General features: G+C 46.1%; 1 protein-coding gene across 8 annotated transcripts in view; it reads right to left on the bottom strand.

The window, feature by feature from the left end:
- Positions 1-24,733, bottom strand: part of ERI3 (ERI1 exoribonuclease family member 3) — a 138,633-nt gene that overhangs the window by 61,326 nt on the left and 52,574 nt on the right. For all 8 annotated transcript variants that reach the window (XM_060206029.1, XM_016191650.2, XM_007530969.3 and 5 more), the window contains one exon: positions 5,639-5,711. In XM_060206029.1, coding sequence (XP_060062012.1) covers positions 5,639-5,711 — 73 coding nt within the window. The remainder of the gene's footprint in view (positions 1-5,638; positions 5,712-24,733) is intronic.

The following is a 24,733-nucleotide window of genomic DNA, read 5'->3' as shown; positions in this document are numbered from 1 at the left end:
GGGGAAAAAAAAGGCTTTTACACCACTGAACTCCAACTCAGGGATTGAAAAAACTGTTAACTTATATAAAATGGTTAAAACAACAAGAAAAAATAATGGAGACTCGAACCAGGACAAGAGTCCAGCTAAAAGTCCTCCAGAGGGCGAAGCACAAAACGAGTTCAACATCCAAACATTAGCTAAGGAAATAAAAACAGGAGTAAAGAATTTAAAATAAAGAGCAAATTATTGCAGCTAGAAGGTGGTTCAGGGACAGAGCACAGGTCTGGCATGCATGGAGCTCTAGGTCTGATCCCTGGAGCTGGCATATGCTAGAGTGGTATTGTTTTCTCTGTCAATTTTTTTTCTTTTTTAATTAAGAGCAAGTGCAGCTGGGAAAATAGATTAAGTGTAGAAATTTCATGTCTGAAATTCCAGGTTCAATTCTCAGCATCACATGCCACATGTACTGGAATGCTTGGTTTCTCTGACATTCCTTCCCTCCCTCCTCCTTCTAGCTCCTATGAAATGTAATAAATCTTTTTTAAAAATAAAGAGCAAATTACTGAAAAAATAAATTTTTTTTTTTTCTTCAGTCATACCAGTGACATTCCTAATGGTCTGGTGGCTAGTGACAACTATACTGGGCAACACAGGTCTAGCACACAAAATGCAAATAAATAAATGATTTATTTAAATGAAATAAACAAATGATAATTAGCATTATTACTATTAGTGACCACTCCTTCTCCATATCTGACTTTTCCCCTATCAAATGTCTCAGTGTTCTGTCTTAGACTCTTCTCATTTATTCACTCCATTCTTAGTTCACTCTACATTGCAGCCAGAGAGATTTTCCAAAATGTCAAACTAGATGACACCATGCCTATGTTTAGGGGCCTTCAACAGCTTCCCATTACCCTGAGGATAAAGATGAAAATCCCAAATATGACCTAAAAGTTCCTGCTTCCCACTGCAGTTTCATCTCATCCCACTCTCCCCCCTTCTCTACATTCCCTATGTTTCAGATGATCATTTATTCACTAAATTGCAATTAAACATCTAATGCATGCCAGGAACTATTCAAAGTAATAGAGACAAAACAGTCATCAAAACACACAATTCCCTGCCTTCCTGTAACTTAGATTCTAATTATATGATGTTAGCAGGTTTCTCCTCACTTCAGGGTCTCTCTGTATGCTGCTTCCTCTGCTTAGCTAATTCCTACTCATCCTCAGGTCTCAGCTTAGATAACCTTTCTCAGGAAACCAGTCTGTGACTCCACCCCACTAAATCAGGTTCCCTAATTATCTAATTCTGGGGTTCTGAATTGCTAGTACTATAGCACAATTGAAATCATTTAAGATCTTTTTAATTTTTTATTTATTTGATAGGACACAGAGAAATTGAGAAGGGAAGGGGAGATAGAGAGGAAGAGAGGCACCTATCGCACTGATTCACCACTAACATAGCTTTCCTCTTGCAGGTGGGGACTGGGTGCTTAAACCCAGGTCCTTGCACATGGGAACACATACTCAACTAGGTGCACTACCACCTGGTCCCCTTTAATTTCTTTTTCTTTTAAGATTTTACTTATTTACTCATAAAGAAAACAGATAGACAGAGACAGTCAGTCAGTCAGACTGACAGAACCAGATATCACTCTGGTACATTTGCTGCAGGGGGTTGGACTCGGGACATCACACTTGAGAATTCAATGCTATTTTTATCTTATTCTCTTTTTAATTTTTAAATTATCTTTATTTAATTTACTGAAACAGAAAGCCAGAACTCGAGAAGGATGGGGGTGATAGGGAGAGAGGCAGAGAGACACCTGCAACACTGCTTCATCACTCACATAGCTTTCCTCAAGGAGAGTAAACTGGCTTGCTGGAGATGACTGACTGGAAGACACTCAGTGCTACTACCTTGTTGCTGCTGGGGATAAAGGTGGGTTGTTCAGATTGGGTCTCTGCCAGACTGCTGAGCTGTAGAGGGCACAAAGATAAACTGAGGACTCTGTTCCTCATTGGCCTTGTGATTACCTTTTGTGAGTACACTAAACAATTCTAGGAGAAATAAGGAGTCCAACCCCTTCCTCTGTCCTCTAGGCATAGGATGTTCCATGTGCTTGAGGGCAGCAGCAGGAGAGTTGACCACTCTGGATGTTAACATAGTCCTGACTGGCAAGTGTTCAAGATAAGTTATTGCCAAGGATCTGGAGGTTAAGGGGCATGGTGATCTTCCTGACCTTTATACTATACAGTATAAACAGCACAAACATTCCTGCTCCCTTGAAAAGAAGTAATGAGAAAAGCAAAGCCACAGCCACTTCCAAGCCTTATGCAAAAGCCTTACTCCGTACCTTCTTTCCTCATGTGTGGGGACCAGGGGCTCAAACCCAGATCCTTACACATTGCAACATGGACATCAACCAGGTGCACCACCACCCAGGCCTTGTTTTTTTTAAAGGATTCCTCCGCTCTGGCTTATAGTAATGTGGGAGACTGGAGCCTCAGGCATCACAGTCTGTTTGCCTAGCCATTATGCTATCTCCCCCACCTTCTATCTTTTCTGCTAAACCTCCAGGTCTACCACAGAAGGCTACTCAATAATATTTGTTTACTGTTGAAAATGTGAATGTTTATGTATGTACATGTGCCTTTACACTTCATGAATATGTACGTATAAATATATTTGTGTTGGTTCATATTGTCAAATATGTCTGCAGGTGATGATGTGAATGAGTTTATATCTATAAGAACATGTATGGGTACTTAGACACAATTTTGGATATGCCTACCTACATTACTAATTCACATATGCATGTATGTGTACATTTGTGTGTGTATTCATTTAGCTCCTCAGTGACAACTTTGACCTGCTAGAAGGAGCTGGGAGCTGGGCCTCAAGTCCTCTTTAAGCTGACAGTTCAATAAGAGTATATGATCATTCAATGACATTCCAAATGTCAGCAAACACTGGCTTGTTCTACTCTGCTACAGGGGAAGTAGGTGGAGGTGGGAGATGTGAAAACTTGGTCACTGAAAAGCTGCTCTTCCTTATGCAGCCTATATCACTGCCAGGCTGAAAAGGGCAACTAAAAGATAACATTTTGCCTCTTCTCAGATTAAACAGTTTGGGAAGTAGGGATGGTGATTCAGTGGCATTTGCTCACTTACTAGGAGGGTATAGGTGGCTAAGCTGAGGAGGGCCTTCCCTGCATTTTTCATGGTGCTTTAGCTGTGCTAAGAAGCTGAGGAGAGAATGAGAGGAAGGGGTGGTGGAAGGACAAACATCAAGGACAAGAGAGCACCATGAAGACATTCAGAGTCTAAGTCACACATGAGGAAAGAAGGTACGGAGTAAGGCTTTTGCATAAGGCTTGGAAGTGGCTGTGGCTTTGCTTTTCTCATTACTTCTTTTCAAGGGAGCAGGAATGTTTGTGCTGCTTATACTGTATAGTATAAAGGTCAGGAAGATCACCATGCCCCTTAACCTCCAGATCCTTGGCAATAACTTATCTTGAACACTTGCCAGTCAGGACTATGTTAACATCCAGAGTGGTCAACTCTCCTGCTGCTGCCCTCAAGCACATGGAACATCCTATGCCTAGAGGACAGAGGAAGGGGTTGGACTCCTTATTTCCCCTAGAACTGTTTAGTGTACTCACAAAAGGTAATCACAAGGCCAATGAGGAACAGAGTCCTCAGTTTATCTTTGTGCCCTCTACAGCTCAGCAGTCTGGCAGAGACCCAATCTGAACAACCCATCTTTATCCCCAGCAGCAACAAGGTAGTAGCACTGAGTGTCTTCCAGTCATCTCCAGCAAGCCAGTTCACTCTCCTTGAGAATAATCTCAGCTATCACACATCTTGCCTGAGGCTTAACACTCTGGCTCTCTGTGATCTCAGAGTGTTCAAAGTATGTGTGTATATGTATGTGTGTGTGTGTGTGTGTGTGTGTGTGTGTGTGTGTAGACCTAAGTTACCACACGGGTCAGCTGCTTTCCTGCCTCTCAGCCAAGGAACCTAGAGGCATAGAACATGCACACCAAAAAGTCAAGTGAACTTCACAGAGGATTGTTCATGGTCAGCGCCTGCCTCGCCTGGCCAGGCCTTCACATTGCATTTGCTGAGCCCAGCAAGCAACCTCAGATGCACTCTGACAGCTGGCATGCTGGTCTTCTGAGAACACGAGGCTAGCCACACCCACATAAAATAGCCCTGCCAAACCCTGTGTGTGAGGCCCTTTTAGGAGCCAGCTCTCAAAGATCAGCCAACAATTGTTCACTAAGCACATACTCTGTCCTTAGCCACATTGGCCAACTGGGAACAGAGAGAGGAACTAAACTTGTGGTCTCTGTGCTCCAGATGAAGACAGCTGGAAAGACACAGGTGAATATACACACACACACACACACACACACACACACACACACACACACACACACACACAGTTTGAACACTCCAAGATCACAGAGAGCTAGAATGTTAAGGAACCTCAGGCAAGATGTGCTGGGCAGAGGTAATGTGATACCTGAGATGATTCTCAAAGAGAGTGACTGGCCTGCTGGAGATGGCTGGAGGACACTTCAGAGTAAGTGCTCAAAGGCCAAGGTCTGGAAGTGGGACAGAACTTGGCCTTCTCAGCCAAAGCTAGGAGGTAAAAAGTAGCTGCCTGCTTAGCTACATGGGGTAGTGAGTATGGGTCAATGTACAGTAAATTAAAGTGCAAAGGAAACAGACACCAGAGGACAAAGAGTTCAAACACTATCACAAAGAATGGTTGTCCTAAGTCCATGGTCATTTTCTTTCACACTTCCTCCACATGTTTAATTTGAGCTCCCACATACAGGTTGCTCTCCCTGCTTACAAGGCCTTATCTACTTCTCAGACTATACCCTGTCTTCCTTAGATGCATAGTGCAAGACCCAGTCCAAACATTACCAACTCTGACCCTTCAATGACCTCTTTTTCCTGAGACCCCCTAGGAGCCACCCTCATGCCCTCTAGAGAGTTTATCTTTCTCTGAGCTGAGTCCCCAAGTTGATTGGTGACATGAGGTTTCTGAGGCTGCTCCAGGGATAATGGCCTTACATCAGAAGGATTTATGAGGGTGAATCTCCCTAGTGCAGTGGAACCCCTAGAGCAAGGATCCCAACAGAACACGGATCAAAAGAATCCTTTCCTGTCTCATTTCTTCTGCTTACCTAGGAAGTAACTGCACACACTGTAAGAGTATAGTTTTCTGAGTGACTTGTTCTCTGTCAGGGCCCAGTTTCTGAGCTATATGGGCTCCCTCTTATCCCACTATGTTAGTGCCCACTTGCAAGGTACTTGGTGCTACACTGGTGCCTAGTCTCTTCTTAGATACTCAAAGGAAATTGGGTCTAGTTTCTGTGGCCTTTCCTCATGAGCAAGGCTCTGCTGGGGCAAGGCAGGACCAAGGCCCGTCTAAACCAACTTCACCTTCCCACCATCAGGGAAAGAATCAGGGCCAGGAAGATTAGAGATCCCACTCCTAAGCCTAAGTATCCCTCCTTCTACCTGAGATGTTGAGAAAAGAAGAGATAAGTAAAGAGAACGCAGGAGGGAAAGGGGAGATCTGAGGCATAGGAGAATCAGAGGAAGCCCCAAGTGGGACTCAGACACTGTACCTTTTTCAGATTAATCCACTGTTTGAAGTAATCCGCAACTGGCAAACCCAAGTACTGGCACTGGCCTGGAAGCCTACAAGAAAGGGAAGAAGAAATATGTTTGGAACACCCACGTCTCAGGTACTGACTTAAATTCAGAAATTCAAGAGTCGATTGGACAAATCGACTTCAAAATGCTAACCCATTACTTCCCCTCAGAAAGGCATACCCATCTCCAGCATCCTGGACACTGGGCCTCCAAATCCAAGTATGAGAACCCAGAGACTGTATTCAAAAAAAATATCAACAACCAGAGAGGGGGACTGGGGGGCAGAGTGCAGGACTTGTATATGTGAGACCTCAGGTTCAACTCCCAGCACTACATATGCTGGTGTGGAACTCTGCTTACTTTCTCTCTCATAAAAACAAATCAAATATAGCTGAAAAATACCAGCAACTACTATTTCCTGGTGCCTACACTATGCCAAGCATCTTACTTACATTGTTGCATTCATCTTCAAAGTATTCCTGTGAGATAATACTGTTGCCTACATTTTACAGATAAGATAGGAAAATGAGATTCAGAGAGGTGACCCAAGGTTCCACTGCAAAAAAAAAAAAAAAATGCTAGTGTGAAGAGAATCCAGTTCAAGGAAGTAGGCAAGGTTTTGAGGATGAAAGATAGCCTTTGACGCAGTGAGTGTCACCTCAGTATACTTCACTTCAGACTGTGTCCAGAGACTTCAGGTGTGGAATGACAACCCTTCAGCTTCATTACTCAGGTGAGACCTTTCCTTTCATAGTATTCTCTAGTTCCATTCCAGGTGATTCACTTCCTAACAAAGTCCCAAAACCTAGATATAGACCAAGTCCCCTGAGATAGAGCATATGTTCATATGTATCCATAAACTAGGGCAAAATATATACCTGAAAGCAGAAGTACACAAGAGCCTGCAGTGAGTATCCCCCAACACTTCGTCTGCACTATTCCAGCCTTTAGGTCCATAATTGTTCATAATTGTTTGGCTTTGTATGTTAACTCTCTTTTCAGCCACCAGGTTCCAAAAGCCAGCATGATGCCGACCAGACTTCCTTGGACAGACGACCCCACCAATGTGTCCTGGAGCTCCGCTTCCCCAGAGACCCACCCTACTAAGGAAAGAGAGAGGCAGGCTGGGAGTATGAATCGACCAATCAACGCAATGTTCAGCGGGAAAGCAATTACAGAAGCCAGACCTTCCACCTTCTGCAACCCACAATGACCTTGGGTCCATACTCCCAGAGGGATAAAGAATGGGAAAGCTATCAGGGGATGGGGATAGGATATAGAGATCTGGTGGTGGGAATTGTGTGGAGTTGTACCCCTCTTATCCTACGGCTTTGTTAATACCTCCTTTTTAAAATAAATAAATAAATAAATAAATAAACACATTTTCATGTGTCTGCAAAATAATGATAACAATAATCTTAAACCATATCGAGAGTTTTTTAAAATAAATTTTTCAAATAACAAAAAAGAAGAAAAGGAAGAAGAAGAGAAAGAAGAAGGAGAAGGAGAAGGAGAAGGAGAAGGAGAAGGAGAAGGAGAAGGAGAAGAAGAAGAAGAAGAAGAAGAAGAAGAAGAAGAAGAAGAAGAAGGAGAAAGATAGCCTTTGTAACTATAATGTAGTTGCCTAAGAAGCAGAACTGTAATGTTTGGAGAGTTTCCTTGTTTCCTTCAGTTTTTCTTTCATGTTCCTTATACTTGGAATTTGTGAAAATGCCTGCTGAGCTAAAGTATTTTTGAAAAATTACATTAATATTTGTGAGTGATGGGGAGAGGAATAAACTGTGCAGCATCTGCAAATGGACAGGTCACAAGGACTGGTCAGAAAAGTCAGGGATCATGGGGCACCTATCAGATTCTTAAGCCAACCTCAGTGCTTCTAACCTTTTATTTAACATAGGTCAGGGGTCTTATTGGTTCTGGCTAGCCCTGGGGGAGACTGGGGATTTCAAATGTAGATGGTAGCTATAAGATATATCTCCCTGGCACAACTATTTACAAAATATTGGGTACTATACAGCAAACCCTAACAAAAGGACTTTTCAAAGTTAACCCAATTACCAAATAATGTGATGATAACATTAACTATCCATTGTCTTTTTGAACCCTAAGACAGCAGGAACCTCACATCTCCACTATAGAGCCTATATTTCTCCCAGTCCTGGAACCTTAGGATAGGGCCCACTTTCCCGCATGCCTCTCCCAATCCATATCAAATAATATTGCATCAGCCGATCGCAACCTGATCAACGCAACGATTGCCACCTCAACATACTTCAGCTCAGACTATGTCCAGAGACTTCAGGTGTGGAATGACAACCCTTCAGCTTCATTACTTGGGTGAGACCTTTCCTTTCATAGCATTCTCTAATTCCATCCCAGGGGGATCACTTTCTAACAAAGTCCCAAAACCTAGATATACACCAGGTTCTGTGAGAGAGAGCATATGTTCACACGTATCCATAAACTAGTGCAAAATATATACCTGAAAGCAGAAGTACACTGGAGTTTGCAGTGAGTACCCCCCCCAACACTTCCTCTCCACTATTCCAACCTTTGGGTTCATGAGTGCTCAACAATTTGTTTGGCTTTGTATGTCAACTCTCTTTTCAGCCACCAGGTTCCAGATGTCATTAGGATGCCAGCCAGGCTTCCCTGGACTGAAGACCCCACCAATGTGTCCTGGAGCTCCGCTTCCCCAGAGACCCACCCTACTAGGGAAAGAGAGAGGCAGACTGGGAGTATGGACCGACCAGTCAACGTCCATGTTCAGCGGGGAAGCCATTACAGAAGCCAGACCTCCCACCTTCTGCAACCCACAATGACCTTGGGTCCATGCTCCCAGAGGGACAGAGAATGGGAAAGCTATCAGGGGAGAGGATGGGATATGGAGATTGGGTGGTGGGAATTGTGTGGAGTTGTACCCCTTCTACCCTATGGTTTTATTAACTTATGCTTTCTTAAATAAAAAATAAATTAAAAAAAAAAAAGACATATCTCCCTTGGCAGGAAGGGCTTAGCTCAGGAGGCTCCTGCCTGCTTCTCATGGAGGAATAGGCTTTTCCCTGATAGCAGAGAAACTTCATCATGGCAGCTCATTGGGCTGGAGGCTCAACATCTTTTGTGGCAGTTCTGAGTGCTATTCTGTACCTTCCAGCTGACTAAAGCACCCTTCCAACTTCTCTTTCAGAGGTTCTAGTGGCTTGCAGATACATATGTTGTATGAAGACTCATGGTTATTTGGGTTATTGAGTCTCTAGCCCAAGGATGGTTCTGTTCCTATAACTACAAATACAAGCAGAACAAAGGTATCAGGGTATGAAACCATCTTCACAAGAGTCAGAGCCCAATGCCTAAATTTGAAATCCTACTAGGTTATCTACTAGGAAAACAAGTACACAATTCTACAGAACCCTACTCCAGTTGAGAGAAAGCAGGAAAAAGGAACTCTATGGGAGTCACCCTACATGAAAGAGGAAACTGACATCCAGAGAAGGAAAAGGATCTGCTTGAGCATACAGTAAGCCAAAGGCAGAACTAGAAATGGGGTCTAAGTATTCTGCCTGCACAAAGCATCACTCATCAGATGTATTCAAAGCTCTTTACAGTACCTGGAAAGGCAAGATCTGGTCTAAAAAGGCAGGTAGCATGGTGGTCACTCTTGAAGCAATGGGTCCAAAGATATTAGGAATCTAAGGCTAGGATGAGTAGTAGTAGGTACAAACTTAATGCCAATTTGGAAAAGAAAAAGACAAAAGCTGTTGTGGCACATAGTGTATGAATGTTTTGAGTTCCTACCAGATACTGATCCTAAGAAAAGAGCCACTGGCAGTGGGCCCTGGACTAGCCTGTGGGCATGAACGTGCAGGAAGGTTTATGGTGCCCAGGTCTCCATGCAGCTGGGATCACTGGGCACAAAGCTCCTTGAATGCTTAAACATCATCTGGCCATGCTTATTACTGTTACCCAATGAAATTTTATGCACCAAGTCCACAGGTGTGATTTCCCCTTCTTTATGAGGGTCGGAATGACATCACTGATGGCCAATAGAAAAGAGCCAATTATGTCCAGGCCATAAAAAGGAATGGGTTTTTTTTTTTCAGCCAAATCAAAACTTCCTTTAGCTTCATGAATGTAAGGGGCCCCCTTAAAGGAAGGGTCCCCCAGTCCTGTCTGTTGGATCCAAAGTGAGAAAATGATCACTTTCCAAGTGATTTTTGGGAGCCTATGGCCAGGAAAGGTTCCACCTTTGGGGCTTACCAGTGACCCGGTTCTTACCATACAGTTCTCTAAATGTCATCAGAACAGAACATCAAACCTCACCCTCAGGCACCTGGCTCCTTGCTATTCCATCAGGGAGGGAAAGTTACAAGAAAATGCCTCAAGTTCCCTTATTATTCCTCTTAAGTAACAAAAAAGGAAGCAGAGAATCCTCACCATACTTTGAAATAAAACTATGGAAAGAACAGAAGGAGAAGAAACTGACCCCCTCCCCCTCCCTGCCGCCAGTATAGCAGAAAGCAAAAAGACCTCCGCCTTCTCCACCACCCTTTATTCAGCCCTACCACCTGCAACCCAGCACTAGGGCTGGGTCCAGACGGGCCCTGATGGCAAACAGGTGTGACTAGCTCGGCGCCAGCCAAGGCAGGGGACTAGCTCATTAAGGGAACGCCACCCCCATTAATGGGCATGGGCAAGATGAAGCCATTTGTGAGCAGAGACTCAGCTTTGAAGATTAGGTGAAGTAGAGCTTGCGGGGGTGGAGATCTCTGTTAGAACTGCAACACTTAAATCAAGGAGTCCAGCAGCAACCTATGGAGGTCTGACAGACAGACTGGCCAACACCAATAGCCAGAACCAGCAGTGCCAGAACAGGCCATGGACCCCTCCCCTACCCCACCTACCGTGTGTGTGTGTGTGTGTGTGTGTGTGTGTGTGTGTGTGTGTGTGTGTGTGTGTGTGTGTGTGTGTGTGTGTGTGTGTAGGGACAACCTCAAATCAGGAAGGTGGGTGATAATCTCACTCTTAATATATTGACTCAAGCCCTTAAAGAGGCCGTCAGCTGAATCTGGAGCCATAGCTAACCCTTTTGTGCCTCTTTGGAAAAGCTGGGGGACTTGGATCTTGGAAAGTTGTTCCCTAAAGCTCTAGGACATGTAAAAACTGTTCACCTATAAAGGCAAACTCTTTTGTTCTATTTGATACATATGGACATATGGGGGGGGGGGACCTTTGAAAGCACAGGTTAAGAAGACAGGATACCTGTCCTCTTCAAAGTCACAGTTGGCACCTGGAGGCACAGGAAGTCTAGCCTAGAGGAGCAGGGCAATCAGCCTAAGGAATGCTCCTGCTAAGAGGACACCTGTGAGGAGTGGATGGGGTTTGCTGCCATGTGGGGTCTCCACACTTGCTCATTCCAATACAAACACTGCCCCAGAATATTGTCACTGGCTGCCTTGCCTTACAAAACTGCTACAGTTCCTTTGTTTCTCTGCAAGCACTGAGGCTGAGGCTCAAGGAAAGTCCTATTCCCCTGGGTCTGAGTCTGGGAGTCCCACCAAGGCAGAGGCTTCACCAGCAGCAAGAGGTGAGTCTGCATCCAGCAAAGGCAGTGTTTAGCTGGGAACACAGCTCTTTGTCTCTCCTCTTTCCATTCCCCCACCCAGAGGAGATAAACAGACCCTGGGTGATAAACGGCGCGCCTTTCACGATCACTTTTCCTCAAGTTGAGGAGAGTAGCTGGTGATGGATGGGCTGGAATTTGGTTATCAGGAAGGGCTGTCAGCCAGAGGTGCCTATCTCCTCCCCCACTACGCAGGGCATCATTACACTGTGGCACTGAGGTAAAATATGAGCAAGGGGTGGGAAGGAAGAAAGAGGGAAAGGCTGGACTACACAGAGCAAATTGAGCAACAATGAGAGCAGGCACAAGGCTGGGACGTTAGTTATCTGCCTGTGACACCTTTTATCTCGGCACAAATTGGTCCTTCCTCCCCCACTGCATTCTCTTATACAAACAGAGGCAGGCACAATGTGTCACCACTGCAATAGCATAGCAATTTAACCCGAATTAGTAAGGGGGTCAAGCCAGGAAATAGGGGTTTCTCGTTTCAACAGGTTCCTAGTCTCTGCTCTGAACCACCACACTGGGGTGAGAAGGAGGAGAGCAAGCAGACTTATAATTGAATTCACTCACTTGGCCACTGCTGATGTATAAAAAAATTAATGCTCGAGCCACCTACTTATCAAAGCCAGTTAGTTTCCACTACACCTGCAAGATGCACCCTGGCAGAAAGACACAGCCCAGGCCACCCTAGAAGGCCATGCATTAAGTGCTTTCAGTCAAGGCAGCATCAGCAAGAACAGGAAGAGAGAAAAGGGGAGCTGCCCAAGACAACAGTCCCATATCAGCAGCCCTACTAGGATCCTCTGAGACAGACTGCCAGCTAGGAGTTGGGGGGGGGGGGCGGCGGAGGGACAGGTTATTGAACATGATCATGTAAGAAATAATAGTCGAATGTTCAAGAATACACTTGAATGTGGTGCCAAGTACAAGGACCGGCGTAAGGATCCCGGTTTGAGCCCCTGGCTCCCCACCTGTAGGGGAGTCACTTCACAAACAGTGAAGCAGGTCTGCAGGTGTCTATCTTTCTCTCCCCCTCTCTGTCTTACCCTCTTCTTTCCATTTCTCTCTGTCCTATCCAACAACAACATAAATAACAACAACAATAATAACTACAACAATAAAACAACAAGGGCAACAAAAAGGGAATAAATAAATAAAATATTTTTAAAAAGAATACACTTGAGTCTACAGACAGAAAAGCCACTCTGAGGCAGACTGGGAGTATGGACCGACCAGTCAACGTCCATGTTCAGCGGGGAAGCAATTACAGAAGCCAGACCTCCCACCTTCTGCAACCCACAACGACCCTGGGTCCATGCTTCCAGAGGGATAGAGAATGGGAAAGCTATCAGGGGAGGGGGTGGGATATGGAGATTGGGTGGCGGGAATTGTGTGGAGTTGTACCCCCCCCCATCCTATGATTTTGTTAATGTCTCCTTTCTTAAATAAGTAAATAAATTTAAAAATAAAAGAAAAAGAAAAGCCACTCTGGCTCCACCCTCTACCAGAAGGAGGTGCCAAGGTGGTGTTTTTTCTTTGTTTTGTTACTGCTGTTGTTTGTTTTGTTTTTAAGCTAGTTATGCCCCCAAACAAACACATACCCTCTGAGCTGAAATTGAGGCTGCCATTGACAAGACTAAAGGCAGGGAACAGAGAAGCCTGATCTGTTCCCCAGTGACTCCCCCCACTGTCGAGCCTGGAAGTACAACCACCACTTTGCACCATGGCTCTGCTGCATGAGAGAACAACCTGGCCAAATGACCATGTGTCCTTAAGCAAGTTACAACACCTCCATATCCTGTTCTGTGGAGGCTACAAGTCAGCCAAGAGAAACATTTTATAAATAAGCATTCAGAAAAGGGCTACTGGGTATATGGAGATCAGCTGAAACCAAACCAACAATCACCACCTTTGGAGATGTTCCCAGGCCACCTGCACTGAGAAGACTATGCCATAGTTAGAAAACAAATATTGGGGTCAGCAGGATAGCCCAGTTGGATAGAGCATTTGCTTCACCTTGGGTCTAACCCAGGTTCAAGCCTGGCCCCCACTACACTGAGGAATGCTTCAGTGCTACAGTGTCTTTCTATGTCTGTCTCTGGCTTTCTCTCTGAAAAAAAGTGGCCTCAGGTAGTGAAGTCCCAGTGACGAAAGAAAGAAAGAAAGAAATTAGATATTGATCAAACTTTGCTGAGGATGACAGGCAAATGGAAAGGTCCAGTTGCAAAAATAAGCTCAAAAAACTTGGGAGAAGAAGAGAGGAGCTGTGTGGTTGGAGACGGTACCAAGAATCAGCACATAAACAAGGAACAAAAGCCAAAGTCCAAGCATAGACGAGAAAAAAAGAGAGAGAGAGAGAGAGAGAGAGAATTTTGTAGTTCAACTGCCACCAACAAGACCCAGGATCATTAAAGGGTGAAGGCCAATCAAATCTGATTTCTATATTCAGGGAGCTCCCTGGTCCACCTAGAAGATAAATAAGCATGGCATGAAACATAATGATCACTCTAGCAGAGAGTACTGAGACAGGGCTATCTCATTTCTGGAGATGGGAGGGCAGTGTTGAGGAGCACTTATAAGGACTCAGCTCCAATTTCCTTTGCACACACATACACACACACACACACACACACACACACACACACACACACACACACACCTTCCCTTCTTTGCTTTCCCACAGCCTTGAGAGAATGCACCACAGACTTCTCAGCCTGCTTTGCCCCCACACTTGCCCCTGTCCTCTGGGACAGTTGCAGGTTACAATTCTAACCACAGGCTTCAGAAAGATGATACACTTGCTGGAGCCTGCAAAGGGTCAGGAGAGAGTACTGTTTGAAATACCAGTGTGACAGCTGGCTCCTTGTCTGTCTCTTTCTCCCCCACCCCCTCCCCAAACTTGTCATGGTACAAGAAGTCTATAAGCAGCCCATCAGCTTTAAATATCAGTGTGCGTGAAGCAGGAGCACGAGAGCGAGGGAGCGGGAAGCAGACAGCAAGCACCTCTGTCGCCACTGCCTGTCAGGGAACACTAATGAATTTCACCACCAGCAGCCATGCTTCAGTTGGGGGGTATGGGGTGGGGCGTTGAGGCTGGGGGTGGGGAGTTCTCTGGGAAGAATACTCATAGTATTAAAACATCTTTTCACAAAGTTATGTTAATAAATGATACTGCAGAGCTAAGAACTATAGCCAGCTACTAAAATTTCAAGGCAATAGAGGGCTTGGGAAAAACCCTAGGACATCCCAAAGAGGAAGGGGAATGCAAGTGTGAGGCTGGAGTCAACTTAACCCCACAGTTAGGAGGGTGGATACCATCACCAAACTCAGCTTATAAAGGCCTTTGGATGCTTGCATGATAGGACTAGGACAAGAAGGAAAAACCTTGGGCAGGAAAGATGACCAACTGTGCCTTTCAGGTCAGGCTGACTACCCACCTCATCTCCCATCATTCTGCTAATTCTCTACACCACGAGGCCCCACAGCCAAAGACCAGCCTTTCAAACTCAGGTAGGAGAAGTGAGGGAGTCTAGCACCAGCCCCAGTAGGTAGTCACTGCCTCCACAGATGTCAGGAGCCAGAACTTATTATGATCTCCATTTTATAGGTGAGGAAGTAGAGGCTGAGAATCAATGTTTCAAGATCCTACCATCGGTAAGCAGAGTCAGGATTTGAACCTAGGTCTTTTTTCATTCAAATGACCTTGTTTAGGCAGTTTTTATGAGGAACAGCTGATTACTTCACTGTCTCTTGTGCATCCTTCATTGCCATGCTCTTCCCCCACCCTCCCAGACCACTCCCTCCCACTGGTACACACACACCTCTGGCCTGGCAGGGGCCACAGCTGCCATGTAACAGGGCTGGGCTCCAGGCCAGGGTGGACCCAGCAAGGCAGAGAAAGCCCTGGGAGTGAGCCAGGCCATCACGCTCAGAGGGCATGGTGGCAGGCACCAGCTTTCCCTAGGGTGCCCTCCCCATTGCTCTAATCAGCGGTGTCTGATCTGGCAGCGACCTGCTGTGCAGGGGGCAAATGACATTTAATTTCCTCTCAGTTTCCCTGTGGTACAGACGAAAGGCCGTCACCTGCGTCTGGGTCTGGCAGCACAGCTGGAAGTGTTCCCAGACATGCTGCTCTGGAGAGTTCCCAAACAGAAACCAGAGCACTGGTGGGTACAGAATGATGCCCATCAACAGGGTTGTTAGTCCTCCCAAAAAAGACCAGCCTCAAATCCCTAGTGCTAGGCAGTCGTTAGAAACCTCCTAAAGCTCTGTGTGTGTCCATGAGTGTGTATATACACATACAGCATACTCCTTTCTGGTCCACGTACCAACTATCCCTGCTTCCATTTCCCCCACATGGAGGTCACATAAATGGCCAAAAGAAGCACAGAAGTGCCACAAACATCCTGTGAAACAACAGTGTAACATGCAGCTCCCAATGCCACAAATATCCCTCTGAAAGTAACTAGCCTTTGTCTCCCCCCGCCCTTCGATACTGAAACAATAAGACAAGTATCTCCCTAGGGATCCTCCCAAGGAAATTCTTCCAGGGAAAGGTCTCAATGACCCACCTGTTGTGGCTGTAGAAGTGCTGACACTGCCACTATTACCTGACTGGGGGGTGGGGGTGGGGGTGGGGGTCCCAAATGGGATAGCAGAGGTAAGTAGCAAGGAATAGGGTTGGAGAGGAAGGGAAATAGGTGACATAAAATTTTCTGAGGCACTTTGGTCAGCATCTCAGCTGATGAGCTATTTATTTTCTTTCTGACCAGGGAAATTAGAAGCTCTCAAGCAGAATGAGCTCTCTCCAAGATACCACATGCATGTCTACTTCAGTCTCCACCTGGCTTCTGGCCATTCTGACCCTTTGCCTGGACTGTCTTTAAGTAGCCTACAATGCCCTCTGGAGGCTCCATGAGAAGGCATCCTGCTAGCATCCAGCATCTGGTATGTATTGAAGTCTGAGCTCTGCTTTAATACATTTGGGGACACACCTGATCCCCTTACTCCGGCTGGTCTCTTCTACCCTGGTCCCAGTTCTTCTAACCCCTTCAAGACATCTCAGCACATGTAACATGAAGTCACATTTCTGGATGAACATTAAGACTGGCTAGTGGATTTTAAACTGTGTTCCATGAAGCTCTGGGTTTCCTGGAGAGACATCAGGCTACTGTGCAGATTGGAGAAGAAAAAATGGGCAGTGCCTACTTCTATATTTTGAAATACTGAGCTTTTAAAAATAGTCTACTGCTGAAAAATATTATCCATTTTGTCTCTTTGCTATACTCGGAGCATTTTCCTTATAATTTCTTTATTGCATTCTCAGGCTTTACCTTACTTAGCAAATGAGTGGCTATATATATGCTGTTCTTTTGTCCTGATCACTTGACCCACCTATACTCCCCTATTCAGGACCTGCTGGGCCTGGAACAGGTCCCAGAAGAGGTAAGTTTTATAAAGATTGTCATGAAATGCCAGCACCTCAGGCTATGCCCTGGTAGCCTTCCATGGCAATTTCCAATAGTTTTCCCTGGGAGAGAAAGCTGCAGGGAAGGGTAGCTAACGCTTACAAGAAGGTCCTTGTGAAGACAAGTGGTGCATGCCACTCTTAAATCAGCACACAGGCACACCTGCTACTATCATCAGGAATCTAAATTGACCTCCAGGGAAGCAAAGGGACTTTTACATCTGGCCAGTCTTTGGACAAAATGTAGCACATTCAAAGAGGACACATTACTCATTAGAAGTTTCCAAATAATGAATGTGGGATTATGGGAACATGGGATGCTGCTTATCAGCTGAATATCTCAAAGGTCTGTCCCTTACAGAGAAGTCACTAGTCTTAATTCTGCTTTTAGGACTAACTGGAAATGGGGGGTTAGGGGGGATCCCTTGGTCCCATTAACCAAGTCCACAGGCTGAACCTCCTTCTACAATCAGTTTTGGGAAAATTGGGAGTAGGGGAAGGGTACTAGGAACTGTGTTCCTCCTAAACTAAAGCCACTTGTTAATAGGCCCTAGATTCCTTTATCCCTGGGGAAAGAAAGGTAGTGGTGTGCCCTCCCCACCAGCCCCCCCACCGTGCCTCCCAGCAGGGCCAGGGAGGACAGCCATTAGTGTGTGCCTCAGCAGACAATGGGGAGGAGAAGTCTCCAGAGCAAAGGACAACTGCAGCAATTAGAATGCAGGGAGGTTCAGAAGCTATTTAACTGGGTGACCCCTGAGGTCGCTGCATCTGACTCCCATCCCTGGATAAATATTGTATGAGAGGGGAGGGGGTGAGCATGGAAGCCATTGGCGTGCCGCTCCTCCTACTCTTTTCCCCACCCTACATTGATGCCTACACACACACACACACACACACACACACACACACACACACACACGAACATTATTTACAGCCCTGACAGTCAGAGCAATCACTCTGCTAACCAAGAGGGAATGGACAAAGTCGACTTACCAAAAATTGACTATGGCTACTGAAGAAGAAATTGAGGTTATGGGGGAAGGGAACTGAGCCAATGCTGAGATGCAAAAATTTCCCTATACTTGACACCCCCAAACCCCAAATCACTAGCAGATAAAGCATTTTTTTTGGCTTTAGGGGGAAGCCCACAAAGGAAAAATTTCTAGACCTCATAGCTACCCAAGGGTTCCTTAGCAAAGATGGGCATCCCAGCTACCTGCCAGGAAGAAGTGGGATTAGCCAGATGCCACTTATCCAGCCAGGCACTTCAACTGACTGAGAGTAGAAAAAGGCCATGAGCAGGAAAGCCAGAGCAAGCAGAAAGGGGTCAGGGTGGGGGAAGAAGGGTAGAGCGCTGAGTGCAGGCTGCGCCTCAGCCCCCACATGTGTCGCTTCTCCAGTCCTGCTCTAATGCACCCTGACATGCCTCTGAAGACAGAGAGCTGTTTGCAGTCAGCACCGTGATTTGTTAGTAATTATTTCCATGGTGTCACATTGCTGTCACTCTGATAACAAAGAGACAGGCTGCCTCAGGCTGCCTGCAAGAAAGAATCACAGAGAAAAAGGCCTGTCAGGCTCCTGGGATTCTCTGGGCTGCCTAGCTTTCTTCCCCAAACCAGAATCCTTGCGGACTTTGGAAGAAACAGTTTTACAGAACTATCAAGTCTGAGTCGTGTCACCCTTTGCCCAGGGACACAGAACTTATCCTACTTGCTCACAGTCACCCTTCCCAAAGCTCACCCTTAAGAGTCCACAGATCATTCAGATACAGGCCACTATGCCAACTACACCTTGAGCACCCTGACCTTCATCTTGAAAGACCTCTGCTCTCTGATCTCTTCTTACTCACTGGGTTGTTTGTAGACTCTCGTGTGCTTTTGGGAGGGACTTGATGAAAACAACCTATTCCAATCCAAACTGAAGCAGCTCCCCCCACTGGCATGAATAGTGGCTAGGAGAATATGATGCAGAGCATCCTTCCTCCTTAAATCTGCCAACTACAGTTCAGGAAGAAAGCTGCTCAGGTACCAACACCCCTTCAGCCTGTGTACCTGCGAGGAGAACCCCCACAGAGATGCCCTGTCACTCCTGGTGCTGGGTCTGGACGGCATCTGCACTAGCAGAAGTGGAGGCTTGCTTTAGAACAAAGTAATGTCTCCATTATCCCAGCTGGGAATTAAAGGACAGATTGGCAAGCACTGACAAAACAGAGGTCACTCACCTTACAGGCATGGAAAGTTGGAGATTAATTCTCTCCTTTCACAGAGGGAATCAGACTCCCGGATAGTGGAAAGGCTACAACAGGACTGAGAGACCCTTTCACTGCCAAGTAGCCACTACAGCAGCAGCAGCAAGGGGAGATGAAAGCCCATAAGTCTTAAAGAGGTCCTATCAAAGTGTCAAGGTCCACCACTACCCAGCTCCTGCAGAACCCCACAGGGCAAGGGAGCCTGTACAAGAAATACTGGGCTGTATGAAAATGCATGATGTATTTTTGCATAAAAAAGCATACAAAAGGGAGCGAGGTAGTAGTGCAGTGGGTTAACCGCACGTGGCGCAAAGCACAGGGTCCAGCATAAGGATCCCGGTTTGAGCCCCAGCTCCCCATCTGCTGGGGGGTGTCATTTTACAAGTGGTGAAGCAGATCTGCAAGTGTCTATCTTTCTCTCCCCCTCTCTGAATTTCTCTCTATCCTATCCTACAACAACAGCAATAGCAACAATAACAATAACAACAACAAAGGCAACAAAATGGGAAAAACAGCCTCCAGGAGCGGTGAATTCGTAGTGCAGGCACTGGCACTAAGCCCAGTGATAACCCCAAAGGCAAAAAGAAGGGGGGGAAGCATGCAAAAAATGTCGTGACTTTTCCAACAACCGAATATGATTCTTCTGCCATTAGGGTCCAAAAGGCAAAGGGCAGGACTACTTGCTGAAGGACAGATGCTCTGGAAGCTATATCTTTGTTTATTACTATATCTTCAACACTTAGAATAGTGCAAGGCATATCAAGAGTATGCAATGAATATCTGCTGAAAGAATATAAATGAATGGATTGGTATAGTTCAATGGTACCTTCAACAGCCTCTCCCTATCACAAAAGTACAGAGAAGAGTGAGATCAGTGCAGATGCTAGGAGATAGGAAAGATCACATGTCCAAGGGATTCAGAGTAGTGAAAGGATATGGTGGATTGGGACAAACTGATAAGCCTCAAGAGACTCTATATCAGTTTGGACATTCACAGCCTCATTCCAGCATGTACTGAAGGACTAGAGAAGGTAACCTGACAAAAAGAAAACAGATAAACTACAGGGTAAAGACACAATGGAAGTCAACACAGCAACAAAATGGATAAAACAAAATAGCTATAACAATATGGATAACTCTCTTGTTTGTTTTATGTATTTACTCTGCAAGCAAAGGCTTTACTGGAGCTTTGTGTCTCCAAAATTCCACCACTCTCAGCAGACTTTTTTTATAGAGAGACAGAGAGAAATTAGGGAAGGGGTGATAGAGGGAAAGACACCTGCAGCCCTGCTTCACCTCTCATGAAGCTTCCCCTTACAGAAGGTAAACACTTTTTTTTTTTCTTTTTTTTTACCCCCAAAAGAGCAACAGTAGCTCCTTCATGGAGTTCAGGGCTGGTAAACTTTCTAGCCTTCCTTCTATTTTCCAAAGGCTAGAAGGGACCCAAGCAGTGATAAGACTGGTAAAGACCTAAAAATATTCAAAACACAAAGAAGCACAGCCCAAGTTCTAGTCTCGGAAACTGCTCTTGTGGGAGGTGCAGGTCATCCATTCCATGAAAGATGAACTGAGAAGCAGAGATCCTCATACCATTAAAGCCATGCCTCCAGCTGGCTGAGGCTTTCAGAAGCAGCCTGTCAAATTCTAACACAGTGAGTAGAGCTGGAAATCCAGAGACTATGCCCAAGAGCACCAAGACCAATTTGTCTTCCAGACAGGGAGTCTGAGCTATGCCGAAGCCCCTCCTGCGAGCCAAAAAGGATAAGACCCTTACAGATGGTCACAGGGAGTTTCACATCAGGGTAAGAAACTAAGCAGCAACTTGCTTAGTTTCTTCAAAACTTGCTTCAAAACCAATTAAGCAGTAAAGAGCCACCCTTGTTTGTAGAAACACCCAGAAAGCTGGACACTAGAGGTTCTGCCCTCCAGGGAGAGGCTCTACTTATTGACCAGACAACAGAGGTCTCTCCTAGGATCCCTCCAGGTCCAGAGTCCTTCCAGAGTGACCAATTCCCCCAAACTCAGGCTGAGAGAAGGATGCAGGTTGAGTTGCCTGTTGATCTGTAGCTCTACGACCACAGAAAACCAGGAGCCTGGTGGTCACCAGAGAGCTGCATATGCCCTAAGGCCTGCACAGAAGACACGGATAATCTGCCAAGCCATTATTGAGCACCCTTCATTGCACTGTAATATTTTAGACCCCAGAACAAGGACAGGAGGGGCTCCCCAGTGTTTTAGAGTAGGCTGGCTTCAGAAGCATGTGTGCTCTCAAATGGAGGCGGGGCACCCCTCGCTTCTCCAAGCCCAAGAACCCTCGGCCCAAGGAGCTGTCAGGCTAACGAGGCTACCCCACCACCACTCCATCTGAGCGTGGCAGGCTGCACCGCACGACTGGCTTCAGGTGGCTCTTCTTTAATTAATGGCATCCCAGCCTCTGCAGGGAGCTTCACCCCACAATGAATGGTCCTCTCTCATTAGAGGCAGGCCTGCCATGATGTATTCAGGGCGAGGGCCAGGATTCATTTCCCTGTCTGTGAGTTGGGGATGGGAGGGGGGGAAGAGGCAGCAGGGAGAGATTTATATCGAGTGACTTGGATTAGTTGCAGCTGAAACATGACCCCATCAACTCAAGCTGCCTTCTTGGGGCTAACCCTGACATGAGGGCTCTGGGGAAGCTGAAGGCGGGGCAGAAGGTCTGGTTCTTGTGTTCTCTGGGCTAAGGAAATAGCTCCAAGGTCCAGAACTCCTATACAATCTGCAAACCCCCTCCTCACACAGCCCCAAGACACACTGTGTGTTGTCATCAAGAGCCTTTTTGTGACCAGGAAGCTGACCCACTGGACTGAGGCCCTGACCAGGCCCTCAGCAGGCTTCCTGCTATTGTAGGAGACACCCTCACTCCCCACTGCACAGGTGTCTATATGATGGTAAGGCCCCCATGTCTCCTATCTGGACAGAACCTAAGTAAGTTCTACCACATGGCATCTCAGATTTCAGGCCACCAAAGACTAGGGGAAAGGTAGATGCCACTAAACACTAAACACAAAAACAAGCTGTTAGCCACCAGCTCACACAGGTGATACATGAGGTTGAACCCCACCTTCAGGATGAGATGTTGGGCAGTACTACTCTACTTCCTTCCACCTCCCTCTGGCACTACTTCACTGGGTCTGAGAAGAAGAAGCCGGAGTCCATTAGGCAAAAAGGAAAATGTGAGCCTTTAGTTGTACATATTCCCAATGTAGCTCTCACAGACTAGGAAAGAAAGCCACCCTGTACTCTGCTAGCCACACAGGGGTTTCAGGTCTAGGAGGTAGGTAAGCCAGGTAGGCAGCACACAGCAGAACAAACTTTCCCTGAAAATGCTACTGAGTTGGGCATTCAGTTTTGCTTGTGGAGGGGAGGAAAATCCTACCTCAAAACCCACCCCCTTTTCATCTTAATGAATACTGAATTCACTGAGACAGCTGGAGGGAGGGTGGGTCCTCATCAACCCCCCCCAAGTTAATAAGAAGGCTGCTTTGCAGGCCTGTGGTGTCCTTAGGAAGGCCAGGGCAGAATGCCAACCATTGCTACACACACCCACTCCATACCATCCATACTCCTCTCTGGTCCTCCTGGATAAGCATTCATATACCCTTCCTTTCCTACTCAGAAAGAGATGTAGCTCAGTTCCGCTTTGCTAAGCCCTATTTGGCAATGTGTCTAAACACATGCAAACTTAATTAGTTCAGGAGGGGAGCCCAAGCACTTGCAGTGACAGATAAAAGTATCAGGAAATGAAACAAGTCAAGACTGCCAGGGAGTTCTTAGTCAAACCCCCTCCCCCCAGCAGGCTGCTAATCAAAGGTGATGCAGCTCAGTGTAGAGACCAAGTGGCATACTCATGGGTAAGGGGCAAGGCTCTCAGAAGCCTAGTGGCATGATGTGCCCAGTGCGCTTCTAAATATACTGCAGGACAGGGGTGTCCCAAACAACATGGGCAGTGGTTTCCTGAAATCTGATCTTAGGATTCATTCACTTGTAGCTAAGCAAGGAGGCTCTGGATCAGCCCTAAATCATTCCCTGCCACACCCCCTGGCTAACTACTCCCATATCAAAATGAATAGAATAGTCTAGATCTCTAGCAACACCAAATTAAGTACCAACAGCCTAGGGTTTTGGAGAATATTTTCTGGCACTCAAAGCACAAAAAGGAGGGGAGGAAGGGCATTACCCATTACCACAAAACCATGGAACATGAAAGAAGATGGGAGCAGATGGTTAGATAACAAGGTAGTTAAAACACATGAGTTTCAGAGTCAGAATGCCTTGGTTCAAATTCCTGCCCTGCCACAAACTGGTTGTGTGTCCTGAACAAATAACTTACCACTCTGGATTTTCCTTTAAAAAAAAAAGGGGGGGTGATCAAAAACTTATTTCAGCACTTGGGTAAATAGCTCAACTGAAGAGCATAAAAACCACATGCCTGTGATGGGCCTAGACCACTGTCGCTGGCCACCTCCATCAGAAACAGCATAGTAGACCCTCTTGTGGGCCTCTACAAGACCTTGCCCTCAATGTGGGTCACCATTGGTGGGGATTGCCCCATTCTCTGAAGGGAGGTTGAGTCGGCATACTCTGCCACTCTAGGAAGACAGGTCCTGCAATGAGTACAGCCTAGAATGTTCCTAGCTGTGACCACAGAATACAAGCTCAGATCTACAGGAATGCTGAGGCTACACAGGCTCCTATGTTAAACATGGACCCCAGATCAAATTAATGGGGTTTATAGTTAACAATATTTATATACTTTTCCCATAATTGGGAGCTACTCTCTTCCCTGATCCAGCTGTCTGGTCCGATTTCCAACTCTGACACTATCTCCCCAGACAGCGCCTTTGGCCCACCTGCCTGTTAGCTGTCAGGCTCAGTCAAAAATCAGTGAAGTCATGGATACCTTGGAATATACCTAAAATAGACCGGCTAGCTTTATCCAAAATGGAGACCCCAAATATCAATGGCTATAGCCTTATCCTTAAATTACTGATTATTAAACTATTTGTTCTGCTTTATATCTTAATGCTTTTTCAGGAACCAAGTTACAGGTGCTACCATGACACCAACCTGACATCACTGGCAGATGACCTCACCGATGTGCCCTAATATCCCACCTCCCCAGGTCCCTGCCCCACTAGGGAAAGATAGAAATAGGCTGGGAGTATGGATCAACCTGCCAATGCCCATGTCCAGCAAAGAAACAATTACAGAAGCCAGAACTTCCACCTTCTGCACTCCATAATGATTCTGGGTTCATGCTTCCAGAAGGATGAAGAATAGGAAAGCTATCAAGGGAGGAGATAGGATATGGAACTCTGGTGGTGGGAACTGTGTGGAGTTGTACCCCCCTTATCCTACAATCTTGTTGATCATAATTAAATCAATAATAAAAATAAATAAAGAAAAGAAATTGCATGTCTGAGGTTCCATGTTCAATACCTGGTGTTACATGTGCTAGAATGGTGCTCTGGTTTTTCTCTCTTTATAAAAATTTTCTTCGGGGTCAGGCGGTGGCGCAGTGGGTTAAGCGCATGTGGCGCAAAGCGCAAGAACCGGCGTAAGGATCCCAGTTCAAGCCCCCGGCTCCCCACCTGCAGGGGAGTTGCTTCACAGGCGGTGAAGCAGGTCTGCAGGTGTCTATCTTTCTCTCCCCCTCTCTCTCTGTCTTCCCCTCCTCTCTCCATTTCTCT

The sequence above is a fragment of the Erinaceus europaeus genome, chromosome 13 (genome assembly GCF_950295315.1).
Source record: "Erinaceus europaeus chromosome 13, mEriEur2.1, whole genome shotgun sequence".
Taxonomy (NCBI): Eukaryota; Metazoa; Chordata; class Mammalia; order Eulipotyphla; family Erinaceidae; genus Erinaceus; species Erinaceus europaeus.
Note: the sequence above shows the minus strand (reverse complement) of the source record. Positions and strands in the feature narration are given on the sequence as shown.